This window comes from Mus caroli, chromosome 3 (genome assembly GCF_900094665.2).
Source record: "Mus caroli chromosome 3, CAROLI_EIJ_v1.1, whole genome shotgun sequence".
Taxonomy (NCBI): Eukaryota; Metazoa; Chordata; class Mammalia; order Rodentia; family Muridae; genus Mus; species Mus caroli.
In genome coordinates this window covers 111337864-111351792 of record NC_034572.1, presented here as the reverse complement: position 1 = coordinate 111351792, position 13929 = coordinate 111337864, and the positions used below count along the sequence as shown (strand labels likewise).

The following is a 13929-nucleotide window of genomic DNA, read 5'->3' as shown; positions in this document are numbered from 1 at the left end:
GTTTGCCTTGGGAAAAGAGAGAGAGAGAGAGAGAGGAAAGAAGGAAGAAAGAAAGAAAGAAAGAAAGAAAGAAAGAAAGAAAGAAAGAAAGAAAGAAAGAAAGAAAGAGAAAGTCCCACCACACACATAAGAGATCCTGAGTTTGAAGTACAAAGGAACTGTTAAAAACTAGCTCTCTTCACAGGCAAACACACACACACTGGCAAATACACACACACTACTAAAAGAGAGTGTGTTGTATGTGTATATGTATATATGCATGCATGTATGTATGTATGTATGTCTCTAGAGAACCATGCCTAATATAGCAGGCTCCTATCTTTTCTGTATGGGAGTGCATGTGACTTCACAAGGCATACTCTGACAATCTCCAAAACGCTGTGGTTCCCAATGCCTATTTCTCATTCTATACACTGATGGCCGGGTTCTGTGGAGCTGATCCACTTCCCATGTTTTCCTGTCCTGGATTGTAGGCTGCAGTAGACTCCTACCAGGAAAAGGCATAGGCCAACAAAGTGGACAGAAATTCTCAAGGCCCAGGGAATTTCTGACCAATGAAGTCTCTGTCAGTTCTATTCACAGGCCAGTAGAGAGTGCAAATTAAATGAAGCAGAAAGGATAGTCTGCCTGAAGAAGTACTTAGTGGTTGAGATTGACACTGTCACCTACCACAACATCTGTTAACTGTCACTTTCCTTGTTGTTAAAGTTGTTACAAACTGTAATTGTTTACGTTTTGTCAGTACTGTTAATTTTCATGAATCTCTAAGAAGTTCTAGTGAATATTTCAATTTGACCTTGTATCTGTTTAATTCTCCCATATTAAATATTCAAATATTTATTTGGAAGAGAACATTTATTTTTTACAGTATATCCTAAGGTATAAAGAAAATCAGATAATACCATCACTGCTCTGATGGCTGCCCTGTCCTAGAAGATAGGCTTTGGCGATTGTCTTCTCTACCTCGTAACTTTTCTCTTGTCAGTTTCTTTGTATTGCTCTTTTATTTTTAATCTACTCTTTTTAAAAAAGCAAAATAATTTTAATTTTAATTGTGTGCATGTGTGTGTATCCATGTGTGAGTTTATGCACTTGAATGCAGGTACCTGCCAAAGACAGAAGTGTAAGATTCCCCTAGAGCTGGGTTAAGCTATCATAAGTCTAACACCAGTATTGGAACTAGAACTTGGGCCTGACCTAGGAGCAGTATCCCCACTTGTCTCCTGAGTTATCTCTCCAGTGCTCTCTTTAGTCTATCTCAGTCTACTTGTTTTTGCTTTCCTCTGCATGAACTTCTTCCTTTCTGACCTCCAATGTTGGTTGAAGTCCTACCATGCCATCACCTGTGTTCTCTCACTGGTTCTAATCACACAGATTATAGTTTAGCTTCCATCCCATGAGTTCTCTTTAATTTCTGGTATTATGGAAAGGAGATGCCACAGACAATAAATGTGTGTGTGTGTGTGTGTGTGTGTGTGAGAGAGAGAGAGAGAGAGAGAGAGAGAGAGAGAGAGAGAGAGAGAGAGAGAGATATGTTTGTTAAGGCATTTGTATGTGGGGGTACATGAGCATTTGATTGAATGTGCACAGGCCAAAAGTGACCCTGGGCGACTTCTTCAATTTCATTCCACCTTATTTTTAGACAGGGTTGCTCCTTGAGAGGAGAGGTTCCCCAAGAGGTGAAAATGGCTGCCTGTTTCTGCCTCTACGGCTTTGGCGCTATAGACACAGATGATATTACCTGCCTTTTATGTGCATGCCAGGGACCCAAACTAGCCCTCGTACTTCTGAAGCAAGCACTTTACCAACGGTATCATCTCGGCCCCCTCCCTGTCTTCCCTCACCCAATAAAAGGTTTACATTGTCTCATATTTGTCACAAAGTCAGTTTTAGAGATCTAAGTTCTCCTGATTATTCCCGCTTGAAGCAATCTAGATTTCGCTCAATTAAATTCCCTAAACTGTGTGAAAAGGCTTCGTGAATGGTCTAAACATTTCCCTTAGTAACTATTGGATCTTCACTGTCTACGTGAAGGAGAGGGAAGAGCCCATTCTCTGTCCTCATTTGAATGGAATGTGTGTGGAAACTCATGTGAGCATCTTCAGCAAGATAATTTTGTTTCTATATAGTTTTGTCTCATGTTTGCTGACCCACCACAGATCATGGTACTGTGCAAGTTAACTTCTACTCCATAAAGCTGGGGCAGTCCTTGAAGGCAACTGTTCCTGTTGCTTTTGATATGGTTGGCCATTTTAAAAGATATAATTGGTTTTAGGTATGCATTGGAGTGTTTTGTTTTCATGTATGCATATCATGGGCATACTGGATACGCAAAGAATCCAAAAGACTGTATGTATCAGGTCTTGTGAAACTGGACATTCGGGAAGCTGTACACTGCTGAGCAGGAGCTGAGAACCACACCTGGGTTCTCTGGGAGAGCCATCCTGCCAACTGTTTGTTTATTTGTATTTATTGTTTTGACATAAAATAGTTACCCACTCAGTTTGGGGATACTTATTCAGTTTTATTCAGGGCCCCTTCACCTGTCATGACATCATTAACCAAATTTGGGGTGGGGAATCCATCACTGTGGATTTGTTTATGCTGCATCTAGTAGAATTCCTAACATTTTGACATTTTGCTGTAATTTTCACTCTGATAATCAACTATTATGGAGTCAAGACCTTCCCTATTATTTCTAACATAGAAGATAAAGGGTGGTAGAACTATAATTGGTTGCATCAGTATTTCCTAGAAGAAAACACAGATCCTTGATTCTTGGATTCCTAAGGGAAATTAATAGTGTCTTTTAAGTTTCTGGAAACATCCCAGAGCCAGCAACACTGCCAATTCTTCTGGAAATGAACCTCAAAGGAGGAAGCAAAGAGAATGAGTTTGGGGGACAGGACATGACACCTGAAGGGAGCTGACTCTCTGGGAATGAGATGGTAGGAATTCTAAGAAAGGAAAGACACCTGCATATGCAAGAGCCAGAGCCACTGTACTGAGGGGACTTCAGGTGGCTGCAGGTGGACCTGAACACATGAGAGCTACAAACAAGATTTCAGTGTTTAATCTGGCAGAAGAAAATAGAGGTCTTTCAAATGGATTGTGGAGATCACAAGGAAATAGCACAGGGATGTAAATTAAACTGGATGCATCCCCCCTAAGGAATTTTAGTTAGTCTGAACATATCATATAGACAGTGTAATGAGACCAGACCTTCTCAAAGTTAGCTTAAGACAATGAAATACTTTAAAATTGGAATTATATTGAGTTGTGCATGTACTCATGAACAGCATAGTATTTGATAATAGAGAGGAAGAGAGGAAAAATGAAGAGAGAAAGACAGAGAGGGAGTAGAGACAGAAAGAACAGGGTGGGGGAAAAGTGGAGGCAGAAAAGGAAGATAATGAAGCAAGCCTGGGGAGTGGACATAAAGTCTTGTTTCACTGGCTCAGTTTATCTTAAGGTTCGAGCACTGCTGTTAGTTCTATCTGTCTCTGTCAATTTCTCTGTCTTGGTTTCTCTCTCTGTGTCTCTGTCTGTCTCTGTCTGTGTCTGTGTCTGTCTCTGTTTCTGTCTGTCTCTGTCTCTGTCTCTCTCATACTCACGCACTCTGCCACCCACACACTCCTCTCTAGATACTAGAGGTGAATATCTTGTATAGTATTTTGAGTAACTGCCTTGACTCTGCACATACACGAGAATGTACAAATGTAACATTTCTTTGGACTCAAGTGTGGTGGTAGACACCTACAATATCAGAACTCAAATGAAGGCAGGAAAATCAAGAGTTCAAGGCTATTCTAGGATACATGGCAAATTTGAGGCCAACCTGGGTAACATGAGAACCTGTTTCAAACAACCTATGACCCTCAAATCTTTTATTTTTTAAAAGTACTGTAAAATTAAAATTTATTCTTTTATATCGATGTACCTGTTGCAGTTTACTGCTGTGAAATAATAATTCACTGTTGTTTAATTTCATAGGTTCTAGATATTATTCTTAGTGCTTTAGAGCTAACTTAAGTAACTCTCACAAATGACCAGTATATAAAAACAAAACAAAAACAAACAAAACCTAACAAGCAAAAAGTCAAATGCTATGTTTAATCATCAATGTCAAATTGAGGCGGTTAGGAATAAACTAGCAGATACTTCTCTGGGAGAGTACTATCATAGGATGGTACTTCCCTAGAGTTGACTGAGAAGGAATAACCCACCCAGACAGTGGATGCCATCATCCCACAAACTGGTGCTGGACTAATTATAAAGGAAAGGGGGTGAAAGTTAGTTGAAGATCTGCTTTCCTCTCTCTCTACTTCTTGATTGTAGAAGCAGTGTGAAAAGACACCTCACACTCCTACAAACTATTTCTTCCATGCCATCGTGGCTTTCATCTTTGAACTGTGGCCAAAATAATCTCTTACCCCTTTAAGTTCTTTTCTGTCAAATATTTGTTACAGCAAGATGAAATGATTTAATACAGTAGTCACTGAGATTGAGTGAATTGACTAAGGTCGAAAATTTCCAAAATTTCCAGCCAGACTGCTCATAGATCCATGAGCAGGGGCATACTGTGGTATGGATTCTGTCATGAGAACATTCACAACAGTTTTAATAATCCTCTGTGGCTAGGGACTTAGACTCATTCTGACTAATGTGATAAACAGATGAATAAAATTTTTAGCTCTTCACTATTTAGTGGTCATTGGATTCCAATGAGATGCTTACCACAGATGAGCCATTCATTTCATAAAAGGGAATGGATATTCAGATATTCTTACTCAGATTTGAAAGAACCCATGACTTATCCTCATAAATTATGATATTTGTCAGTGATGAACTCCCCATCATAAAGGAAAAGTCACTTGCATAGACAGGGAGTGTACCTGTGTATTATCATTATACTGAAGGTCATAGTTCATCAAATGTGTGCTTTGAACATAAGAGGTTTACCAGTTTACATAACTTGCAGAAGAAACTCACAGACATGGAAAAACAGCATGGCATGATACTAAAGCTCTCAGCCCTGTCTGCCTATCAATGTTGACAAAACGTTATTCTTTACTCATCAGAACACCACTGTGAAGGAACAAATGCCATTTTTAAATTAATGGTTATCACAATCAAAGGAGTAGTGGAACTTTGCATGCTCCCCTCCTTTATTTTTGCAATGTGAACCATAACAAAAGCAATGTATTTATTCCACACAGTCAACCCCTGCCTTCCCCCTGCCCCCCCCCCCCCCCCACACACACACACACGAGTAGAAAGCTCTTGAAGTTTCCTTTATGTGACTGCCCTCTAGTTCTAGCTGAGAAGCATGGAAACACGGCCTTTGCCAGTGCGGAGTCTAAGGGAAGGATGAAATCAGCCCCTAGTATATTCTTAGCATTCCTGCTGTGATCCTTCCATGATGTGGTCAGGGACACAGGCCATGTCCAGTGCAGAAAGCATTTTGATTGGGAATGGAAATGAAAAGAACTGAGAGAATGCTGTCTCCATCTCTGTATATCCCAGCAAGCACGGAAGCCCTGCATCTGCTTTATCTCACCCTTATTTCCCAAACTAAGGAGACACAAATCACTTGGACTTGATATAAAAAAACAAAATTTATAGAAGTTCACAAACACTTGTCTCTGTCTTTTTATGGGTTCTAGTGGAAAATTCTAGCTCACATAGCCTAATATCGTGAAAGTTATTTTAAAAGGAAGTAGCGTAACATGAACATAGAAATTTTGAATACAGAAAATGCAGTAATAGCCTATGAAAACACAGAAGTTGCAAGAACAATTTTTGTAAAGTACTTGACTTCTTGCCTGCTGTGACACCCACTGAGGCCTGGACCTGTCTTCTAAAACATTGTCTGTGGACAAACTCAGTCCAGCCTGACCCACAGCCTCCCTTCTAATAAGAAAGTACAGCTGCCACAGGCTGCCTGATCTTGGAGCAATAAGACTCCCTGCATGGCGCATGTGTCCTAACTGTGTGGTGACAATGTATGAGGCACTTTCTCATTGATGGAGAGCATGGGAGGAATTGAGTAGACTTAGTGAAAAAATTCATGCATTTGCAAATAAATGTATCTTTTCATTTCACCTGTGCACAAGGCCAGGGAACACTATTCCTTAGACACTCTAGCCAAGTGCTGGATGAGTTCTATGCACAGTTACCAAGCTTCCAGCATGGGTGATATCTGTGGGTGCTTTAAATGAGATAGGCATTTTATAAGATGCTCTTTCCAGTAGTAAATACTTGCTAACTGACACCTTAAATTCTGAGATTAAGTAAGCATAAATAAGTAAATAACTGGTCACTCTCGGAATACACAAACAGAGATAGCCGTTGAATTTAGCCTAGATGATGAAATTTTGAAGTTGTGAATCACCTGCAGAGATGTTACCTTTTCCAAAGGGCTTTCTACTCGAGGAATGTTGGTCATCGGCATCCGGGCCACATTGTCCCTGTGTATATGCCCATTTTCTGGTTGTCTTCCTTTAAAATTATTTACCACGCATACAACCTAAAATTTCAGGAAAGAGTTTCCGTTAGGTAAATTATATATTCTACAACTAACACCCTTTTGAGGAGCTTCATAAATCTCCTATAGCAACCACGTTTTAAAATTACCAAAATGTTACATGAATAAAACTTTATACGCAGACTTACCATGAATAAATTAGAATAGCTATTCTAATGCAGATAAGTTCAAGAAAATTCACCAATGAATATGTAAAAGAATGAATAATGACAATTCTCTCATTCCAAAATGTTCATTAAAGTATAGACAATGTTCAAACCTATCCAAAAATAACAACATAACCTTATAAAAATCCGTAGCAAGCTAACCTTTTCTTAATGTAGCTAATCTACAACTTGATTTTCATGCTCATTATTTCCCAGTGATTCAAAATTATTACATTCACTCTAATCCTTGACAGTTGGCACTCTCTAATTTAGTAACATTCTTTCAATTATACTAGTTTATTGTCTATTGTGTCATATATATATACATATATATATATACATAATTTGAACAATAATAGCTTACTAGAGCTACTCTTGAAATAGAAGACCCTTTACATAAAGAGAATTAACCCTCATTTCAGCTGATTATATCGCAGAGGTGAAAGAATGAATTGAATCATGCATGAAAATTAAGATCCTGTAATGTTAAAATTTCACAGTTTTCATTCATCTTCTAAGGTTTCCGATTTAATAGGTGAAGAATAGGGTATAGGAGAAGGAATCTTTAAATTTACTGCAAATTTTCTGATGCAGATTAATCACATTTAAGAAATAATGATTTAAGCAACACAGAAAAATTATTTCCTATGGTGAGTTTATACTAACCATAGGATAATGTGTTGTTCTCCTTTCCTGGACTTCATATTCTAGAATAAATAGTACTTACTTTTAGTTTCAGCCTAACTCTTATTTTTAAGTAAGTAAATTCTTGATCAATAGTGATATATTTAAATTGTATATTTTCACAAATTCATCATTGGAAGACTAAATTTTTTGTTAAACTTACTACTAAGTATTTTTAAAAAGATTTATTTTATATTATGTGTATGAGTGCTTGGTCTGCATGTACATCATGTGAATGCCTATTGTCCAAGGAAGTCAGGAGAGAAAAATGGATGCCCTGAAACTAGAGTCCCAAATGGTTGTGAGCCAACATGTGTGTGCCGGGAACAAAACGCAGGACCTCTGCAAGAGCAGAGAGTGCTCTAAACCACTGAGCCACCTCCCCAGCTCCATTACTACTCGATAATTCTACATACCAATTTAGTCTTGGTTGCTTACCATTCCTGATTAAAATTTACAAGGATACTAGGTAATAGCACAAAAAATGATACTTTATATTACAAAATTATTTTCTTGCAAGCTGTGATTTATATTTTTTAACCTTTCTTTCTTTGTCCTAGCAAAACTATAGGTTTAAAAAATAGATCAAAACCTGATAGTAAAATATTACAGTTTTCCACGAATTTTCATTAAAGCAAGGAGATAACCAAGATAGTTTCAGAGAGTTTTCTAAACAAACACACAATCACACACACACATGCACACACGAACACACATTCATACATGTGCCTGCACAGACACACATACCACACACATTTATACACACTCACATCATACACACATACATACACATGTATACACATAAATGTATGCACACACACATATTCATACTCTGCATTCACACATATATACACTAACACTACATACACACATATACACTCACACAACACATATACACACACATGCACACACACACTCACACATGTGCCTGCACAGACACACACATGTGCCTGCACACACACACACACACACCTGCACAGACACAATACACACATATACACACTCACATCATACACACACACATACACATATATACACATAAATGTACGCACACACACACACTTATACATACACTACATTCACACATATATACATTAACAATATGTACACTAACACTACATACACACATACCTACTCACACAACACATATACACACACATACACACACACACATACACTCACACACACTTTCTCTGCACATTGATCTCTAGAGAAAGGATGGTAAGGGCTTGGAGGTAGTTATTCAGTATTCTTTCAGTCTTTCTTTCCATTTTATAAGTTGACACCCTCATGATCCCACTAAGGACTAAAAGAGATTGATTGTTCAAGAAATAGGGTTATAATGTTTTGTCTGTAAAGGGAAGCTATTAAATAATTTAGTTAATATTTTCAGTGGTGTGGGGACAGAGCCAATGGAAACTATGCAACTCTTCCCTTTGGCCAGGAAAGCAACAATTTCATTTGTTCATAAGAGAAGAGGTATGTAAACATGCTGATACGGTTCTCTTATTAACGTAGGCAGCAGGTTAAATTCAGTGTGCAAGCTGCAGTTGATGAATGAACATTGTTCTAACATACAAAGGATAGATTTGATAACTTTAAGTAACAATTACAATGAAACAAAGTTTCATGCCATATCACAGCGCACACGCGTGCATACACACATACATTTAGACATTTTCATTGGAATTAATAATTACATACAGAATGGTATTTACTAGCCTAATTATTCCTTTTAACAATTTTCATTTCAACTACAAGGAAATAACTAGTTCTTTAGTTTCTTATTTAAATAATTAAAAATTTTGTGTGCTAATTTCAAAAGTCTAGAATTGATGTTCCCCTAGCAAATATGAAAAAGTAAGAAGATGCATGTGTGTGTGTGTGTGTGTGTCTGTGTGTCTGTGTGTGTGGTGTTTGCCTGCATAGGCATGTATATGCATGTGCCTAGGCTAGAGGTTGACGACAGACAAATTCCAGTAAACTTTACATATTTAGAAATGATCTCTTACTTCACCTAAGAGCTCAACAAATCTGGCTAGCCAGATTGACCCCAACGTGTTCTTTCTCAGTGTCCCATGTGCTGAAATTACAGACAGGCTATATTGCTCACCCAGCATTTTTACAGGTTCTAGATATGAAATGCTTGCATTTGTACAACAAGTACTTTCTCGCCTCGCTGTCTTACAGAAGTCTTTCCTGAGCCCTCAGCCAGGAAAGCTTACTGTGTTTGATGTGTTTGTTTTCCCTGTGATGAAATAGAAAGAACTCAAAGACTGTCTGTTAGGGTACTAGGCTCCTCATGACATTTCATACTAGATAAGGGAATACTTTGATTTGTGTCTCTTCTCAGACTCTACACTGTGCAAGTCAGGAGCCAAATCTTCAGTTTTCTACCTCTGTACCTCCCTGTCAAAGTGAGTGAACTCATTCATGAAGGAGCACACTAATGAATGAACATACATTCAAGTGAAAAATTTTATGGTATATGTCTATGCCATAATGACTTAAACTTAATTTCCTTTCAAACACTGCAGTTTTAGATCAATGGTTTCTACACATGTATATCTCTATTCTACTATAAAGATTATAGCAATAAGCCATCACTATATACACTTTGGTTTCTTTATGTAGCACTTATAATAAATTTATTTATATATTCACTTTTATTTTTTCCCATAATTACTGCATTATTGACATTGGGAAGTAGAACAGTATTGACTTTTTTTGTTTTGGGTTTTGGTTTTTTGGTTTTTTTGAGTCAGGGTTTTTCTGTGTAGCCCTGGCTGTCCTGGAACTCACTCTGTAGACCAGGCTGGTCTCGAACTCAGAAATTCGCCTGCCTCTGCCTTCCAAGTGCTGGATATAAAGGCATGAGCCACCACGCCTGGCCAGTATTGACTCTTAATTTTGGTTTTTTGTTATATGCTAATAACTTTAATAAGACAAGACCATGGACAAGCTATCTGCTGTATCTAGGTGTCAAATTTTAATCTGTAAAGTGAGGACAATATATCTCAATGAAATGCTGCAATGATTTTTACTTTTATGCAAAATAACATGACAAGCTATTATTGGAATCAATAAAGCTGACCACTTCTGCCAACAATGCTACGTATCATGTTTGGCATAGGTTTCATGTCATCCATTTTTACGACAACAATAATATCAACAACTAGTACTCAAGAACTGTTTGTCTAGTATTTTGCTAAGCATGATGGCTCTACTCTTTGCCCTTGCACAATGTACGTGGATGAGTGACAGATTTAGAACACAATATAACTCCTTGTAGGATGCTAACAGCACAGACAGATATGTGGCAGAAATCAACGGGAAAATGAGAGAGCTAAGGTGGTCAGAGTTACTGCGTAGGAAGTATGGGCTTGTCCAAGCCAAATCTCAGCTATGTAGAGGACTTGGGTTGAGGCACTGTAAGGAATGCAACAAAGCAATGCTTACTATGCATGGAATTTCATTGAGCTTTTCAAAAAAGTCAAGGTTGTCAATTAAATTCATTCATTCATTCATTCATTCATTCATTCATTCAACCCATATACCTGACCCTATTCCAGATACTTGCAAAGATAAGCAGTGAACAAAGTAAACAGAGTTTTTCTCTGTTGCAAAGAAGGACAATGAAACAAAACCATCAGACATGGTATCTAGGACTTGTGTTATGGAGAAACACAAAAGGGAGAAACCACAGGAGTCTTTCTGAGTATAGCTTGGGGACAGTCTCACTACTGGAGGACTAGTGAAATGTAAGAGACATGTGGTATCATACACAGGTCTCAGATATCACCCCCTTACCATGGTAAAACACACACACACACACACACCAGAATTCCCACAGAACCAAGATGTAGGAAGGATAGGACTTGTTTGTGATAAGGGAAGGGAGCTGATTTTACTTTCAAGAGCTGGATTTATATACATGGTGAAAGGGGTAGGAAACTTCTCACTAGAAAATAAATAAATCATTGCGGTCCCTAGAAGTGTCTGGAGTTAATGTATCAGGGAGGGTTGTGCTTTTTCTTTTTACTGGCAATGAACTATTATAATGTTAAGAAGAACAGCAAGGTAGTTAGATGAAGGATGTCCGAAACAAAGAGTCAGGAAGGAACTGTATCTATACATGAGATAGGAAGTAAGAAGTTCTGGTCAGAAGTACTGGTATTAGACATAAGGAGTAACTTGGGTATCATAAATGAACTTGAAGTAGATGATTCACTGGTTGTGGGGGATGAACCAGTAGAATGAGTCAGAGACAAATGCCATGTATAGATAATGGTGATTGGAGGAGGTGTCCTTCAACCAAGACATCGGCTTGGAGTAGAGTCATATTCCTTTTATTTTGGAATCATTTTAGAATCCCCAAAACACTGCAAGATAATTGCAGAACATTTGCCAGCCAGAGTTGGAGTTGCTGCACAAGATAAATGCTCTACTGGGCTGTCCAAATGAGGAACCTGGGAGTCATCACAAGTTGTTGCCTGTACTTCATGCACATCATCTTCTGTTCCCTCAGGCTCTCTCTCCTCCCTTTCCCTTCCAAAGATTCTACCTCCTCTCCATGTCTCTATGGTCAAATTTACACTGACTTATTTCCCTTGTTCTTCATAGCATGTCTTCTTTATCTTCATCTCCAGGTTACTTCTAGAAATATGTATTTAAAGCACAAATCTCATAGGGTAAAAGGTAATGGCTGGAAGCAAACTATCACTCATGGAATTGCACTTCAGTCATTCCTGTGGCTGTTCACTAAGCTTGTACTATTTTGTTTACCCTTCTGTGAGTTCAAGAATGAGTTCTTAGGGGAGTTGTGACTTCTCTCATTTAAGGGGCGATCCAGGAGCATGGGAAGACTCAGTAAAGTAGTTGGTGGGGAAAAGGGGAGTCTGTGAAGAAGCTGGGACTAGCTTGTTCTAGTTCTATTCATTTGAAGGCAATGGATCCTAATTCATCTACATTTTAAACAAAAGTCTACATTACTCTCCTGATTCACACACTCTTTCCAGCCCCCACTGTCATTCATGAAGGGAGACGTGTACTGTTCTAGGATTCTACTTTCTCTCTTGCATAGGCTGTGTCATGACCCTGCAGCATAGAAAGGGCTGCATCTTTGATGTCCTTATGTAGATTTTCATACTTATTCTGTGTCCCACATTTTGTTCTCCTTCCTTACACAGAGTCCAGATCTATTTATTTTATAAGCTTCCCAAGTTGATCCATCCTTCCTGACTGGTATGTTTTCCCAATGGAGTTAATGTCTCCAGTGATGTTGGTAAATTATATTTATTCCTCTATGAAGCTCCATGTCTGTTTTCCTTTACAGTAACATATTTAAACATATGAGTTCCTTTTCTCAGATATTTATTCACATCACTAAGCACAGTACTTGTATTTGGGTAGGGACTTGGCAGCATTTTATTTTATGATGTAAGAGAAGGAAGGAGAATTTGAGGGCATATCTAATCCACAAAACAAAGCTCTAACTCTCACTGGAAAAGGCCACACTTACCTGAGTTTCACCAATTGTTACCTACAGCCATTCACAATAATCGACTATCATTGATGAGCACATAATTCGTATTTAGTTACATGGTTGAAGCACTGTTTTGGTATGAATTGTCCATGGTGTCATCTTTCTCATGTGTCATAATACTTAGAGGGAAACCTTAGAATCTAAATAACATCCACTCTTTGAGTGAATATGCACACTAGAGGGGCCTGAGCTCAGGGGAATTCTGCAGCATAGCTCTTCATTTATCAAGTTCTCAGGCATGTGTCTGAAAAGTCACTAGGTTTCTGGTTTTAAAGGATCTCCTTAAGGCACTATGATGCTTTCTGGAAGTAGAGGAAGATATAGCAAAGGCCTAGGAAAGAACAGCAGGAGGTTGATGAAATGCCAGAGTAGATAATCTACACCCAGGGAGCTGAATGCGGTGACATCATAATTTGCATCAAAGTTTTGTTTTGTTTTGATTCTTTTAAATGTTAACCAGTTGGCAAGTGAAAGCAGGGAAAGTTTTTGATCCATTCTTCCTCCAGAGTTTCAAGAGGCAGAAAGAGAATTCAAAGAGGCAGAGGTGTTAAGTGATAATTTTAGCCCAAGTCTGTTGCTGTAGTTGGATGATGAAATTTAGCCAAAAGTGCCTGCAAGACTCAACTGTAAACAAACTGTATCCTATCTAGGAGTACACCTGTAACCAAGCAACTGAATCTCAGCCATTCATTGCAGCTCAATCTCTAGCCAATCAGAGGCTGTGAGCAGCCAGACTCCTGCACTGGATCAGGTTGCTTTGGATCTCTTCCTGTTCTCTGACTAAATGCAAATTCAGTCTGAGACAGGGAGTGACATTCTGAACTGATTTTTCTTCCTCTTCTTCTTCTTCTTCTTCTTCTTCTTCTTCTTCTTCTTCTTCTTCTTCTTCTTCTTCTTCTTCTTCTTCTTCTTCTTAGGTTTCCCTTTTTTCCTTTTTTTTTAATTAGGTATTTTCCTCAATTACATTTCCAATGCTATCCCAAAAGTCCCCCATACCCTCCCCCCCC

At 38.4% G+C, this 13929-nt stretch overlaps 1 protein-coding gene across 2 annotated transcripts in view; it reads right to left on the bottom strand.

Moving 5' to 3' along the window:
• The window catches only part of Plppr5 (phospholipid phosphatase related 5), a 109860-nt gene that overhangs the window by 10469 nt on the left and 85462 nt on the right, over positions 1-13929 (bottom strand). Inside the window, exon 5 of one of the 2 annotated variants that reach the window (XM_021158395.2) lies at positions 6395-6529. In XM_021158395.2, the coding sequence (XP_021014054.1) occupies positions 6395-6529 (135 nt within the window). The remainder of the gene's footprint in view (positions 1-6394; positions 6530-13929) is intronic. The other variant, XM_021158396.2, reaches the window with a different exon arrangement.